The sequence below is a fragment of the Geospiza fortis genome, unplaced genomic scaffold (assembly GCF_000277835.1).
Source record: "Geospiza fortis unplaced genomic scaffold, GeoFor_1.0 scaffold603, whole genome shotgun sequence".
NCBI lineage: Eukaryota > Metazoa > Chordata > Aves > Passeriformes > Thraupidae > Geospiza > Geospiza fortis.
The window spans coordinates 489802-506043 of NW_005054460.1; the positions used below are offsets into that span (position 1 = coordinate 489802).

At 39.3% G+C, this 16242-nt stretch overlaps 1 protein-coding gene across 5 annotated transcripts in view; it reads left to right on the forward strand.

The window, feature by feature from the left end:
* The window catches only part of MLIP (muscular LMNA interacting protein), a 104034-nt gene that overhangs the window by 64591 nt on the left and 23201 nt on the right, over positions 1-16242 (forward strand). For 3 of the 5 annotated variants that reach the window (XM_031062745.1, XM_031062747.1, XM_031062748.1), the window contains 6 exons: positions 2739-2804; positions 2887-2970; positions 3066-3125; positions 4795-4839; positions 7394-7438; positions 13244-13369. In XM_031062745.1, the coding sequence (XP_030918605.1) occupies positions 2739-2804; positions 2887-2970; positions 3066-3125; positions 4795-4839; positions 7394-7438; positions 13244-13369 (426 nt within the window). The remainder of the gene's footprint in view (positions 1-2738; positions 2805-2886; positions 2971-3065; positions 3126-4794; positions 4840-7393; positions 7439-13243; positions 13370-16242) is intronic. The other 2 variants (XM_005427910.2, XM_005427911.2) reach the window with 1 other exon arrangement.

Genomic DNA, 16242 nt, shown 5'->3' on the forward strand with positions numbered 1-16242 from the left:
GCTGGTTATTTCATTTAAATTGCTTTACATTTTCATTATCTAAATTATGATGTTCTTTTAAATTGTGGTACCATTGTTGTTTCATATATAATCAAAAATTTGAATGTCTTAACAAGAATGTTCCACTTCTAATATTGTTAGACCATCAGCATAGGAAGTGAATCTTGAGTACTGTTGATAGTGCTAATCAGCAGCATGTAGACAGAAATTAATCATAACATTTTTGCATGATGACACCAGTAATTTTGAAAATGTAGTTGTACATTTTTATCTCTTTATTTTTTCTATGTGGAAATGTGAAAGAAGGCATGCTGGGAAAAAATGAGATGTGTTTTGAAAAGCTAACAACAGATTAAGCAGAACCATTTATCTTAGTAGAGGTGGTAGGGATAGTTATAGAGAGTATATTTTCCTGTTTCTACTCTTTCTTGGGAAAACTCAGCTGTTCAAATAAGAAAAAATGAAAAATAGGAAAAAGAAAAAAGAAAGGAAAAAAAAAGAAGAATTAAAGAGGTGAAATAGTGAATGAAATTAGATTAATTGGTTTGAAGATTAAAATTTTCTTTTCCCAAAAGTTCAGTAAGGGAGAACACTGTAGCTTTTTCTAGCATGGCTCCTGCATGATGGCTGTATCTCACAGGGACTGTGGAGAGCACAGACCTTGGTGCTGTGCTCACCTGCATTCCTTAGTTACTGAAGGCTCCAAAATGGAAAGATATTTGGGAACTCAGCTTCTGAAACTAATAGATTCTTAAATTAGCCAGTCTTGGTTCTGAACAGAGACTTCTGGATGTAGCTGTAATTCCCCTGGAAAGATTCCCCCAAATCTTCAGGGTAGTTGTTTCTTACCCTTGATTTTGTTCACCCACTATTCTGGTGAAGTGAATATGAAACAGCAACTGTATTTTTTTTCTCAACAATCCCGTTATTATGTTTATTGTCTTACTGGTTTATTGGGGGTTTTGAGAAGTTTAGATAATTCCCCATTCCAAATCCATGATTGATTAAAAGTTTTTCCTAACTCACATTCAAACTCATCATCCCTCTATATGAGGCTGTTTTGTCAATCCTGACCCTAGTAAGAACTGAAATGACCCTTCTACTTAATTTTATTGCTTATTGAACCAGGGGCACTGTATTTGAGTGCACTGCTGAGCTCTCTTCGGATGAGTCCTCCTCTTGAACAAGACTGTCTGTCTTTTTGAAACTCTAACTGGATGACAATGATGAGACTTCAGAGATGAGAAAGACTGTTTATCTTTTCGTGGTCTGTCTTGGGATAAGATTACATTCATTTCTGTATATAAAAGTGAATCACTTTTACTTTTCACCTTTTGAACTAAAATTACTCTAAGGCCAACACATTTGTCATTTGTCAAAAGATAAAGGAAGAAATGTTTGGAAAGCAATCACTTTTAATTTTAGTAGAAGACATGGTGTTCCATAAATGTGCTTTTGTGCAAGATAATTTGTGGGTGGTATTATAATAATATTAAAAGTAAATTGTCACTAACTTTTCGCTTAGGTGTACACAGATGTATGCTGCCAGTAGCTGGACAAGGAAAGAAATCAAATGTAGTCAGCAAAGTAAAACTCAGAAATAAGTATGCTTCTTTTCTTTTTTATTTTTTAAATATTCTGATATTTCCATCACAGGTCCACATACATCTCCTGTATTTGGCAGCCCTCATACCCACCTCAGTGGCACCAGCCCATTCACGCAGTATCCCACATGCATGAAAAAAGGCTTTACTGGCATGCTCTTTTTTCTCTTATACTTAAAAAAAATTAATAAAATGAAACCTTACAAAAACATAATGTGTTAAACAAAAAAACTCCACAAACCCTGCAGTTCCCTTCCCTGTAGTCCAGCTTCAGCAGACACATCAGCAGGCTTCCAGAGTAATTTTTGGTCTCAGCCCGGTGTCTATTTGAAAATCACTTCAAAGCAAAAACGGGTGATGGCAGGGAGAATGTGCTTCACAGATGCTGGATGAAGATGAAAAGGGAACTGAGCAGTGGATTTTGGCTTTTGAGGGTGTTTTGTGACCCTTACAAAGTGAAGGGATTGGCAAACTGATTTCCACTGTTCTCAGACCTGCTCCAAGTACCTGTATAGGGAAGTGAGCGGTATAGCCACACAGAAGCTTGTGTTTTGTTTTGAGAGATTGCATATGTGCTTAGTGTGAGATCACAATTAGAGTATGGAACATATTTTGCTCCATGCATTTCTGATATCAGGCTAAAACCCAAGAATGGCAAACTATTTTTGTTGCAAGGTGACACCACCATCCTCTTTAAATAGGAGACACTTTTCACAGAAAACATTTACTAAAGGAAAAAAAGAGCCTCCTGTGTGTTTGGGTCCCTGCCTTGTCCATCTGCTCACAGGTGGTGGCTCTCTGTTGGCACACAGTGCACACTCACCGTGTCACATTTACTGTGAAAGAGGTGGCATTATTGAAGGAGAAGACAATTGGAACTGGTAGTTTCTGATTTTCCAGAAGTGGAGATGATTCATCCTGCTTGAATACTCTTTTCTCTGTAAACCCATACCTACACTCTGAATCAGGTTTTGGGAACCTAAAGAACATCACTAGACCTGTAATTTCTTTCTTTTCCATCTTTACATGGTGAAAGAGAAAGTGCCACCTTTGGAAACAGAGTATTGGAAAAAGTGTATGTTTGGTTTTCGAAATTTTCAACTCAGTATCACACCAATATCTCTTGAATTGCAGGCATTAGAAGAGCCGGCCAAACCTGCTAGTGCGACTGAAGGCACTGCTTTGGACACTCATTCAGAGGTAGTGGTGTTATTTATCTTTCAGATCTATATTTGAAATCAAAAAGCAAAGTTTAACTGAGTGATCCATCCTCCCTTTTCAGATGTGCTCCCCTGCCCAGCTCAGACAACAAACAGAAGAGTTGTGTGCTGTCATTGATCAAGTCCTGCAGGACCCCTTAACTATGGTAACCCATCAGTGTGTGGAATGGACTTATTCTCTTCCTTCTCTTTTGTCTTCTGGCATTAACATGTCCATTCTCTGTTGAAAATAATTTTCCAGCGCCGGTGTGAGTCTTCTCCAAGTTTTCTGCAGATGAGCACAGAGTCAGATGTTGGCAAGGTAGGTGGATAAGTCCGTGTCCACAGCAAGGGCTCTTTTCAAGTAATTATAAAGGCAGGCAAAATCAGTAGGCAGTAGGGACTGCTGTGGCAGTAAAACCAAAGGCAACTCAGAGCTGCAGCTGAGAAAATGCAAAATCAAAAGTGTTTGGTGGCTAAAAAAGCATGGAAAGACAGAACTGTAGCCCTGGAGCCTGTGCAGTCTTTGCTGCACGACGCTTTCCTGGAGTCACAAGGAGATACATTATGAAAGATTGTTTTAAGGCTTCAGAGGCTAAAAATCTCTCATACCTTGCCTGCCATATGGCAGAGTCTTTGGCCTTCTCCCAGGCTTCATCCCATCCATGCGTGCTTACTACAAAGCAACCGATGTTTCTAGCTTTGGTGGCTGGAAGCATCTTTCAGAACATAGGGATTTTTTCAAGCTCATTATTTATTTTAAAATAATGGGAGTATTAAATTAATAGTTGGACTTGTTCTGAAGTTCTGATTTCATTTTAAGTCTCACCACTCCTAGAAGGAGGATGTCTGCAATATCTCTTTCTCCTGGATGACTAAGAAATAGGTAGTGAGAGGCAGGGTTAATTTTCTACTTCTAAACTTCTGGTTTCATTAAGTTATGCTGATGTGCCTTCTGGGTTCAGAGGGATGGCTAACCAAGGGAAGAAGGTCTTCAGTTTGCTCCAAGTAAATTAAAGTTACCTGTTGCAGCTATAGGAAAGTGAAAATGGCAGAAATACAACTAAAAATGGCAGGAAAGGAATTTCTGGCAGATGAACATAGCAAAAAGTTAATTCATTCAAAATATCCGGCTTTATGTCCAGTCCACCACGCAAGAATAGGGCACAGCTCCAGCATTTCTCAGCGGCTATATTGAATATACAATTCACATTTAATTTCTGGTTTTGAAAGTACTTCTGTCAATCAGCGTGCAGGGGTGAATTGGACTCCAAGAGGCTGAAAGACAGAAATGTGATAGCAGGAGAAGGATGGGCAGACAGTGTAATTGAGTGTGTTTTCCAATGCCTGAAGAATTTGGAGTGCTTAAAATGCTGCTACCAAGATGAGTTAGAGTATCCAAAAACCACTTCCTTGGGCAATTGAGAATGGAAGGCATCTTTTAGCAGTCATGAAATCAAATAAATGCAGCATAGGGACCAAGCTAAAAGTGTTGAGGATCTCAGAATGAGGTCAAAAAGTGCTTAACAGAGGGTAAAAGAGGGTCATAGACGTGGAAGAAAAAAAAGAGCTGATATGCCTTAGAATTGTTACGGATTAGTCAAATTAAAGCAAATTCTTGCAAATGAAAGCATGGAGGTGTAATATTTTGTATTCTGTGAGCAAATGTAACTTCAATTTCAAGGGGCAATGATACTTATGGCTATCTAATAATAAGCATTTTGTTATGAGAGTTCTCATATTAAATGCCAACCTCAATAGAGCAGAATCAATGTTTTTGAGCAGTAAAATTAAGTGGTATTTTCTATAATAAACAGACAAGCAAAGCTTAAATATGCCTTAGTCTCATGTATGGCATGAATATTTCTGGAAAACTCAAGTTTTCCTGAATTTGAGCAATTAATAAAGTCTCAGAATGTTGAAAATCTCTTGGAGTTACTGTTCAGAGTAACTCAATATATTGATTATATATCTGTTTGTTTCTTTACAAGATGTCAACAACACTGCAGAGAGCAGCAGGGCGTGAAACCAGATATGTAAGTACTTTTACCATGGCTCTCTATTTTGCATGCAAAAATGCTTACTTTGTCTGCTCCTAAGCAATCCTGGGTGAGTCTGAACAAGCATCTGCTTGTGATATCAGATGGTGACTAGAATAGACAAGCAAATATATTACAGTGCTGGCATTTGAGACTTGAAGTGTCTTCTCACTGTAGTAAATCCATCCCAGCTGGAGTCTCTCTTCACTGCTGTGTCTGTTGATAATTTTACCTGTGTAAATATGATGTTAAAATTAACCTCCTCACACACTTTGTTGTTGTTTCCTTCAAGCCTGTGGCAAGAGTTCAGCTGTTTGGTAAACAGACTGTTTGTTATGGGTGCTGAAGGGTGCATTTCCTTGGACTCAGCCTGCACTGTAGGGGAATTGCTTTGGTAGAAGTCCTGTAGTTCTTGCTTATCCTTCAGAATCTGGGATTGATCCAAACTTTTCTTTCCAAGATACAGAGCTGGCTGAAAACCCACAGTTTAGATTAATTGAATCTGTTTTGTAACATATGTTGAAAATATCTATATTGAGTCATTTGTTCAATTATTGAAACATTAAACCCAATTAACATATTAATTGTCTCTAGCATACACACTTACTGCAGGTTCCACATTTTACTTGCAACTCATTTAGTCATGTGGTGAGAAATCTCAGCTTCCTATTCATCATTCAGCATTCCTATTGAATCTCAAATCAAAGCAGTATTGGCAAAGCAACAGAGGTCTCCCAGTTTTATGCCAGCACAATGCTTGACTGATCAATTCAGTTTTGCTTCCTGAATGTGGCAGTATGCATATTTTATTGCATACTGTGATTTTTGCTTGACAGATTGTGCTGGCTCATACTAATTAGGAAGAATATCAGAGGAGAGCTTTTTAATGAAATAAAAGAGTGTACTTCAGAAGTAGTCTTTGAGAACAGAGTGTATTTAATAACACTCCAGTGCAAATCTCCAGCTCCCAAAACTGAAATATGGACATATACCATAATTTCAGGCATCCAGCTTAGGGAAGCCTAGGGATGGCATGGAAAATCACCCTTACAAACACATTTTTTTCTGTTTCCACCGGCACTTTCTAGATGAATGAAACAAAACAATATTTAAAAATGTGTTTGGGAATAACACAGAGGTTTATTGGAAGGCCAATCTTTCCTAAAAATTGTACAGGTGTGTTGAATTTTTTGCGTGTCAGGAGACAGACTGGTGTCCCCAGGCTGGGCTGTAGACCCCAGTCTGTCTCCTGACACACACACTTGTGTGTGAACTTGATGGTCTAGGCTCTCCTGTGCTCTGCCATTGCTGTACTCTGCAGCAGTCTCCTGAGGGGTATATCAGGTGTCTTTAATAGCATAGATGCATCACAGCTCTTTCCTCCTCTCTCACTCTGCTTCTTAGTAGGATGTAAAAAGGCTATTTCTGCCCCAGTTAATAATCCAGGCAGTGGTTTGTCCTCTGGCCGTTAGAGAAAGGACACACAGAAATGGTTTTCCATAGAGTTATCTTCTTTTTGTATTTACAATATCTAATACTGAGATGCTTGTCAAGATGTTGCTTTGAAGGCATTTTTGGTTAAAAGAGGAGCTTAAATTTGTTTATGAGTAATGCTTAGGTGTTATTTATAACTACCACATGCAAAGGTATATGTATGTTAACATGGTAATATTGCTAATGACTTCAATAGGTTATACAGAGTATTAGATTATAAAAGTATGTTGAAATAGCTTGCCATTTAACAATTAAAATGTCATAGATTTGCCTTGGCCTCATCTACCTTTTATATTCTCATGAAATTCAGAACCTTTTAAGGATGTAAATTATTGTGAGTGTATAAAAAGTATGAAAAGTAAATTCAGTTTATACCAGCTGACAACTAAGTACCACAGTTGTAATTTAATGACATTTAAAACTGTATGGTGTTTGATATGATTCTATTCACCATTTAATAATAATGCATCTCTGTTGGCTTTAGGGATGATACTGCTGATTTTTAATAATACATATATAATAATTTTAATATATATTAATATATATTAAATATAAAATATTAATATATTTTAATAATAATAATACAATTATTCTCTAGATAGAAATTTCTCAAGATTAACTGGAAAAATGAATGTCCATATTACTGACATGTATGCTTAAGTAGGATTGTTCTGGTTCTTCTACTATAAAGTGAGAAAAGGTTGAGAAGGTACTCAACCCAGTACTATTCATAATGTTAAAAACATTGATGCTGCAAATTAACAGACAATGGCAGGCTCAGAAAAATAAGATTTAAATTTCAATATTAGATCAAGATGAAAAACAGCAATTTTGTTGCACTTGGAAAAAAGAATTCCTAAAATCTTAACAGGAATTTGACTACATCTAGAAATAAAACTGGAAATGAGAATGTTTTATATTCTTTCATACCACTGTGTCAGTGGGAAAACCTTCTCTAGCTAAGTTAAGCCTAGTGCTGTTCCTGAATTTTTTTCTGTCATCATTGTAATCACAAAGATATTGTTTGTAATACTGTGTATATTCATCTTTTTTGCAGGCCAACCTTTACAAATCGGTGCCTATAGTAACTGAGAGTCAGCTGGTATGTAGAGCACAGCTGTGATACACTGTTTTCAAAATGTGCACAAGGACAAAATTTTATTAATTACTTGCTTCCTTAGTCCTTTGAAAAAAAATCCAGTCAATATCTTTTTACAAAGCTGCATTGCTTCTACAGAGCTGTATTGGTTTTTTTTTCTGTGCTGAATTACACACCTGTTTCAAGTAGCTGTAAATCCTGACACTACTTGTAAACCCATGGGCCAAATGCCAAACTACAGAGTCATGCTGGATCTTGAGGTGCATGACAACAGTAGAATCAGCTGCTGCCTCTTGGACTCTTTTAATATTCCACTTGTACAGTTTTGTTTAAATGTGAAATGATTCTACCATCTATTTTCCTCTTACACTTTATTTTACATCAAAGCTGCTTTAATGAGTGAAAAGCAAGGGTAAGATCAAGTAAGAAAGGGAGATTATGTATCAGATGTTCATTTAAGCTCTGATCACAATTTCATCTTGTTGGAGACAAAGTTTCTGAAGAAGACTCAGAAGCGAAATCATGGAGCCTGCCCAAGTGACAGTGATCATTAATGGATGCTTAGGGAAAAAAGGAGATGTGGACGAGAAATTTTTCCCTTGTATTTTAAATAATGCAATCTCAGGGACTTCCTGAATCAATTTCTTCTCCTAGCAATCTTTGACTAAATCTGCTTTCATGATTTTTCCAGTTACTTTTTGAATTTTGCTATATTTTGATCTTTATAACATTCTCTAGCAGTAGACTTTACTTTTAAATTATGCATGGTGCAAACTAGTACTTCAGTCCTTTGTTTTACGCCTATGACTTGACCTCAGTTCTTGTGCTGAAATAGCAAATAATTTTTCTTTCTTTGCTTTCTAAATAATGTAAGTTTTTTTTCTAGGTATTGCAATAATATCTAGACCTAGCACTACCAGTCATGTCTATTTCATGTAGAAAATTAAAAATTGCTTGGTCACTCTTTGAAAAGTATGGATATTATCCCATATCACTGATGATCCTTCTTGCCCTTTTCTATATCTTTTTCAGATATTTGTTTTTGAGATTTGGAGACTAAAACCATAAACTGTTCTTATATAGCTCTGGATACAGAACTTTCTAGTTACATGAGGATGTGATAAGGTCCTTTATTGCTATTTCTATTCCTTTCTTAACGATTTATAGTACTCTATTTAGTTCTTCCTACTTGTGTTGAGCAGCAAGCCAATGTTTGCACAGAACAATACACAATAAAGTCAAGATATAATTCCTGAGTAGTGAGAGCTGGTTTCTCAGCTAATTAGCTCATTGGTGCATGAGCATGAGCAAATTTGGGATGTAGCCAAGTTTTCTGCTGTGAAATGTGTCAATACTGAATTCAGTTATGTTTCACCTGCCTTTTATTATTCATTTACTCAGTATTTTAGGATCTCTCTGTAAGTCTTTGCACCAATATTTTTAGTCCCCTAATTAGTATTACCACCAAACTTTGTCACCTTACCAGACAATCTTTTCTGTCTGATCTGCATCCATAATTCAAAGCCCAGATTCCCAAGCAGATTTCTCAGGAACTTGGTTTGTGACTTGTTCCAACCCTGGTGCTGTGGACAGGGACACCTTTGACTAGACCACATTGCTCAGAGCTCCATCCAACCTGACGAGGGCTGGGGCATCCACAACTTCTCTGGGCCACCTGTTCCAGTGCCTCACCAGTCTCACAGCAAATAATTTCTTCCTAATACCTAATCTAAACCTGCCCTCTTTCTGTTTCAAGCAAATCTCCCTTGTTCTGTCACTGATGGAATGGGGTTGCAAATGGGACCTGACCCACCAGTTTCAGTAAGATCTCAGGGGCAACCAGGGTGATAATAACATGGAGAAAATTAGAGGTGAATGTGCCCATACCTCTGCCAACATTCAGTCTTCTCATTTTTTGGACAGATACTATGCAAGGCTCATTTTCATGCAAAATACCTTCAGTTCCTGAGGGAGGGTGGCCCTGTCCATGCTGCCCATAGAGAGGCACCGCAGCCCAGCATGTAGATTATTTCTATTTGTGCATTTTCTGACCTGGGCCAAACCCATGCCAGAGAATGCCCTGGCACTGGGTCAGTATCACTGATTATGGGTCAGCTCTGGAACTTGTGCTTTGGCCCTGTGTAATTTGCTGAAAGTTTTGTGCACATATGATGGCAGCCCAGTGCTACCGTGACAGCCTTTACCATTTTTTCATGTTGTTGTAGGGAGACCAACGGTTTCCTTGGCAAAACTTAGTTTTAAATTGTTTCTCAGCATGTCAGCTGTGACATTTGTCATCAAAGAAAGAGTTCAAGTTCTTGGTTTTGGATCAAAGATTTTATGTAGTTTGTCAGAGTGCTAATAAAGTGTTTAGAATTCTGGTTGCTGGCTGATTTCTGTCACTCTGTTAGCAGAGTCAGACATAAACATATGACTCAGTCAGCATTTGAGTACATGGTGTTGCTTAGAAAATGCTTCCTTAAAAGCATTTCTACAGCATGCATTTGGAAGAGGTTTCTTACAAAAGGAGAGTAGCTTATCCTTGATGATTTCAGGTACCACAATGGGCTTTTGATTGCATGGTTACATGGTGTGGAGGAGTGCCAGAAGACCACACGTCCTTTGTCTGCATAATAATGACTTGATAACAACTGTACCTTTCTTTTCAAATTTATATTTACTTTGTGTTGAAATCCAGACACTTTACTTTGATGCTTTTCAGAAATATTGATAGAAAAATAAGTATCTTTTGGTGAATCCTACAAAGATATAGTCATGAAATAAGGACTAGAAATTCATTAAATAAGTGCTGCATCTTTGAAAAAGTTGATCTTCGTAATGAAAACATTTTTGATGCAGCTTGACAGTTACTGCTCTTTAAAAAAATGTTAGTATCACTGCATGGCTGAATTTTTGCTTTCAGTTGAATATTTTTCTTGCTTGATGAGACAAATGAAAGGGCCCCAATTTGTGGAGAGGAGGGAGAGTAGAAAGCACAAATCTAAGGGAAGATGTTTTACTCCCTGGGCCTTGCTCTGCCCAGGAGTGTTGTGCTCATGCCTGCCTCTGCTGCCTTTACCTCAGACCCTGGGCTGAGCTCTGTCCTTTCCCAGGGCAGAAGCAGAGCACAAAACACCCTCTGCACCCTCCCCTCAATGGACATTGCTGGATGCCTGCAGATGCTGTTTTAAGGGGATCCATGACTCAGTTTACATGCTACATCCAGCAATCTCAGCTGAATCATTTTAAGCTTACTTTCATAGTAAACTTCTCTTTTTCCAGACTGACTGATGAAGTGTATTGCTATTATAAATAGACAGCAGGGTGTTATTGAGTATATGTATTTATTTTATAAATAAATCTAATAGGGAATCAAGTTTCTCCTCTGCATTTTTATACCTGGTTGGATATTGAGGATGGGGAGCTGTGACAACACTTATTTCTCAGTCCCAGCTGGGCAAGCTGCCTCTCTGTGCTGCAACCACAGAAGGAGCTCAGCAGCAGTCCTGTTGTTACTACCTTCATCAGTTGTGACAGAGACCACTTATTTTCTAGGGGTTAGTCATAACAGAATAGAATACAACTGACTCATTTAAAAGTTTAAATACAATCACGGATCTTGGAAGACTTGACTACTTTTAAAATTCCAGTGAGAAAGTGTACTTTTTCTTCCCTTTTTGGCTCACTGAACATGTCTATTTTAAAATTATCCCTTAGCCTCTATTTAGAGTTTATGCCACAATCCATCTTGTCAGATTTTACAGTAAGAATTTAAAAAAAAAATCACAGATATACTAAATTGAGACGGTAATAGTCAAATTTTTTGGTTCACTGGTTGACAACCAAGGAAGTTTTTCTTGGTGAAATAATCCAATTTGTCTGAAATGATGGGTATCACATATCCATGCTGATCAGATCCTCTAAAAGTGTACTTTTCCAACTGAACTCTTAAAGATACTGTCACTCTGTCACCGAGGTGAGTGGCTCTAGTGCTGGCATGATTGGCAGTGGAGCGCTGCAGTGGGGTGCACAGAGGGGCTTCCTGAGTCAGGAGAACCTCAGAGGGAGCTGGAGAGAAGAACTGGCTGGATGGCCAGGCTCAGAGAGTGGTGTGGAATGGGGTTAGATCTGGCTGGTGGCCAGCCACAAGGGGTGTTCCCCAAGGCTCAGTATTGCAGCCTGTTCTGCTTAGTATCTTTATTGATGATCTGTGAGAGAGGATTTAATGCACCCTCAGCCAGTTTGCAAGTTGGGTGTTGATCTTCTGGGTAGGAGGGTTCTGTGCAGAGGGATCTGGACAGGCTGGGTAGATGGGCTGAGGCCAATTGTATGAGGTTCAACAAGGCCGAGTGCTGGGTCCTGCCCTTGGGGCACAACAGCCCCATGCAGAGCTGCAGGCTGGGCCAGAGTGGCTGGAATGGGGCCCAGTGGGAAAGGACCTGGGGGTGCTGATTGACAGCAGCTGATCATGAGTCAGTGTGTGCCCAGGTGGCCAAGAAGGCCAATGGCATCCTGGTCTGTATCAGCAATAGTGTGACCAGCAGGAGCAGGGCAGGGATTGTCCCCCTGTACTCAGCACTGCTGGGGCCACACCTCCAGTGCTGGGTCCAGTTCTGGGCCCCTCTCTGTGAGAAAGACATTGAGGGGCTGGAGTGAGTCCAGGGAAGGGCAGTGGAGCTGGGGCAGGGTCTGGAGCACAAGTGCTGCGAGGAGCAGCTGAGGGAGCTGGGGGTGTTTGGCCTGGAGAAAAGGAAGGTCAGGGGAGACCTTACCACTGTCTACAAGTGCCTGAAAGGAGGCTGTAGCAAGGTCGTGATAAGACAAGAGGAAATGGCCTTAAGTCATGTCAGGGAAGGTTTATATTGAACATTAAGGAAAGTTTCTTCAAGGCTGCACAGGGAAGTGGTTGAATCACCATCCCTGGAAGAATTTAAAAGATATGTAGATGTGGCTCTTAGTGATATATTTTACTGGTGGACTTGGCAGTGGTAGGTCATTGGTGGGACTCTATTATCTTAGGGGCCTTTTCCAATAAAAAAAATTCTATTCTACATGTGTATCATTTACAGTACCTGAAATCAATATTATGTCTCCACTTTTAGTACTCTGTCTTAACATTTCCACTCATTGGACATAATATCCTGCAGGTATTTAAAAGATGTGTAGATGGAGTGCTCAGGTATATGTTTATGTATATGTTGGCAGTAGTAGGTTTATGAGTGGACTCAATGATTGGAAGGGTCTTTTCCATCCTGTGATTCAGTGACTCTATGACTATAAAGTCCAGCACACAATCACTGGTATTATTCCCCAATAAGACTTTTCCTAACATGCCTCTGCCTGGGTGTAAACTAACAGCATCACAGGTTGTCCTTGCTTCCTTCACAGTTACTGTTTTGAGGAGCCCAGTGTAAAAGCAGATGTGTGGCTGTGCATAAAGTGTGACTTGAACTAATCAAGCTGCAGCTGAACAGCCAGAAAAAAAAAAACCAGCCAGCAAAACCCACAAACCATGGTCTGACAGCTCTGTAGCTATTTTTTGTCGGTAATAAACACACGCCAGTGATGACGTTCTGTGCATAAAAGCAGCTCTTGGCACTTTTCTCCACTATCTGTATTAGAAGTAGTCCAGGCAGCATGATACCTGAATAATTTTGGTGGTGAAACATATCATTAAGAAAATTTTTTAAAATATAGTCAGTATAGCCCCGCCAGAATTGACTTGTCTAACAAATATTCTGTAAATGGTAAGGTGTTTTATGTGATTCTTCTTCCATCTCTTTTCTCCTGGATGTGCTATGGGTCAAGACAAAACCTGGTGTTATTCGTCCCGTGCTGGTGAAAGCAAAGAGTGCACAGCAAATGGAGGAGCCCTATCAACCCAATCCTTTTAAAAAGTACCTTGAAGAAATCAGTGATCAAAATATTGAGCAGGTGAGTAGCTCTCACTCTGAAGGATTTTGTAGCCTCAGCTAATTTCCCTAAAGATGAAGTAATAAACATAGATCCTTGTTTTGCTCCTGTCTCTTTTTCTTTTGCAAAGTGAGATGATTCCCTAAGGGGCACCTGGATCCTAAAGGAAAGTCTTCAAGCTGAGATGGGCAGCTAGGCTTTCTACAGGGCCATTATTCTTTGGTGATGTAAACACCTGTATGTTGAGGAGAGGAGCTTTTCATGACATCTGTAAGAAACATTGTAAAAAAGAGAGTTGAAATCCTGTGCTTCCCTGTCAAACAGATGTCTAGGTCATATCTAGTAGAGAGTGCTTCCTTCATCTGGGGCCCAGACCTGAAACCTCTCTGAAGAGAAATGACGGTGAGGGCTGGGCAAGGTTCACAACATCTTCTCCAAGGCAGACTGCAGAGGAGCCCCAGTATGTTTCTGTTTCACTGCCAGTCCATATCTCCCCCAGTGCATATCTCCCCCAGTCCATGTCTCCCACAGTCCATATCTCCCCCAGGTCCATGTCCATGTCCCTCCACAGACTGAGGGTACAGTTGTACCACATGTGATGCTGGGGCAGCAAAGATGCTGTCTTCTCCCACAGCCCCCTGCACAAAGCTGTAGGATCACTTTGCAAAAACACATCTTGGACTGTGCTGACCTGTATGAGGCATTATCTCAGAGAAACTCCAGATAAATGGCTGTGACAGCCTTTCCTCATGCATTTGTGTTTGTGTGCATTATTGGGAAAAAAACCTTAAATATGATACACAATCTGAATGTACCTGTAAGAGTTTGTTATTAACCTCTCCAGTATGTTCCAAATCTTCCATCTGGAGGGAAGTAAAATGAAGCCAATAGTCCTCTTGTCAGACACAATGTGAATAAAATACCTTACTAATTGAATTTCTCTTACTCCTGTGCCTCTCTACTCACATTAGACATTTTTGCAATGGCAGTCCTCTCTTCTTCCTTTTAAAACAGAATTTAATTAAGAATTTAATTTTAGCTCTTTCCATGCCTCTCCATAGCTCTGATTTGATGTAGAAAAATCCAAGAACTCCTCAAGAGTACTGCATCAGTACAGAGGAAAATAATTGTGGTATGAGTGGGTTCCAGCAACACGTATGGGTGGCATCAGAAGGTTTCCATAGAATGTAGAGTTTATGTAAAATATAAGAAAAAATAATAAAAAATAGTGATTTTCAGTTTGACTTTGAACTTTTGAGGTTGACAGTGAATATTTGAGTTCAGTGACTACAGGTGAGATGATAGTGAGTTATTCATGCTTTAATTACTGAACGCCTTCAGATTCCAAGGTGCTGTGCTGCCATTTTCCTGGGATGAAAGAGCAGGAGAGTTATCTGGACATTTTACTATAGAGCTTTTGCCCTAGGCCACCTCAGCAGAGCCTTCCTGTAGGCAGGGGCAGTTCAGACCTCCCTTTCATCAGGGCTGGACACTGATTATGTTGGCTATAGCTTTACTGATGAAAGTTTACCAAACTTCCTCTTTTCAGACAAATATAAACCTGGGGTTATAGCCAGGGCTTGAAGCATTATGACATTTGAAGCTAACTGTGGAAACCAATCAACTTACACTTTATAAATTACTTGTGGCACATATTACTGAAGTACTGACAGCATAATAAGTCTAATGCTGTTGTTACAATGGAAGGCAAAGTTATTTACATGAAAGCTACACATTAAAATGAACAAAAAAACTTGCATTGTCTTTAATAGATGGAAAATTTGATTTCACAATTAATAGGTTCAGTTTTGCTTCCTTTATGTGAATGAATTATGTTGTAGGCTTTATAGTACTAATAAATTGGTATCTTTGTCCTAAGCTAAGTAATATTACAAGTTGCTGCAAAATACATGTTATTTTAGAAGATCTTTATAAAGACATCTTCGTTCTGAAAAAAGAAATAATGACTTGTATTCAAATGGATTCACTTAACAGAAACTGGTTTTGTTTGTGTGAGAAATGGCTATATGATTCTCGCTGTGGTCTCATAGAACAATTAATAGTACAATAATATGCAGATCTAGGGAAAACACTGAAGTGCCAAACAAGACAGCATATGCTCTTAATTTCAGCTCCTGCCTCCCAGAGCAGGTTCGTGGTACTGTTATCATATCCCTTGTGGGTGGAGGGGACTTGGATGCCCAAGTGAGGATGTTCACAATCTTTCAGCACCTGTGAAACTTTCCTGAGGGATTTTAGTGCTTGTAGGAGGGCTGCAGCACTGACTGTGGAACTGGTCTTGGTGCCAAGACAACAGCTTGAAAATTGCTCTGGTTGCCTCTAACTGTGGGATTTTTAGCCTGAAAAGAGTAATGACTCATTCTCCCCCTTCACCTGCTCTCAGTAAAAGCATTTTTGGCTGCATGCTGGCTGACTTCTAAAAAGGGGGAGTTCTTCCTACCAATGTTTCTCCTAAATTGGGTAAATTAACTGCTTGCATGGGATATAAGAGCTGGAAATAAAACTAGGAGACTGGAAGTTAGGCATTTTGTTCTCTGTGGAGGAGCTGGTGCTAATCTGTCCTCAGATAAGAACTTAGGAGGCATTAATTGTGGCTGTGGATCAAAGTGCTCATACTGTTTCAGATTTTCCCTGTTTTTCTTTGCAGATTTTCCCAGTCATGCATGGGAGGTTCAGCTCTCACATTTCTATTCTCTTTCTCTGAGTTTTCTTTTCCTTTCTTTCTAATAATGTTGCTGCCTCTCCGTCACGTAGCCCATCTTGAAAGGACAGACCCTTTCAGGCTGCATCTTTGAGGAGGGTAGGGAGTAGATGTGATTCCAGATGGCATCAGCTTTATTAATTTACCTCTTTTGATTTTTCTTAGACCTCTG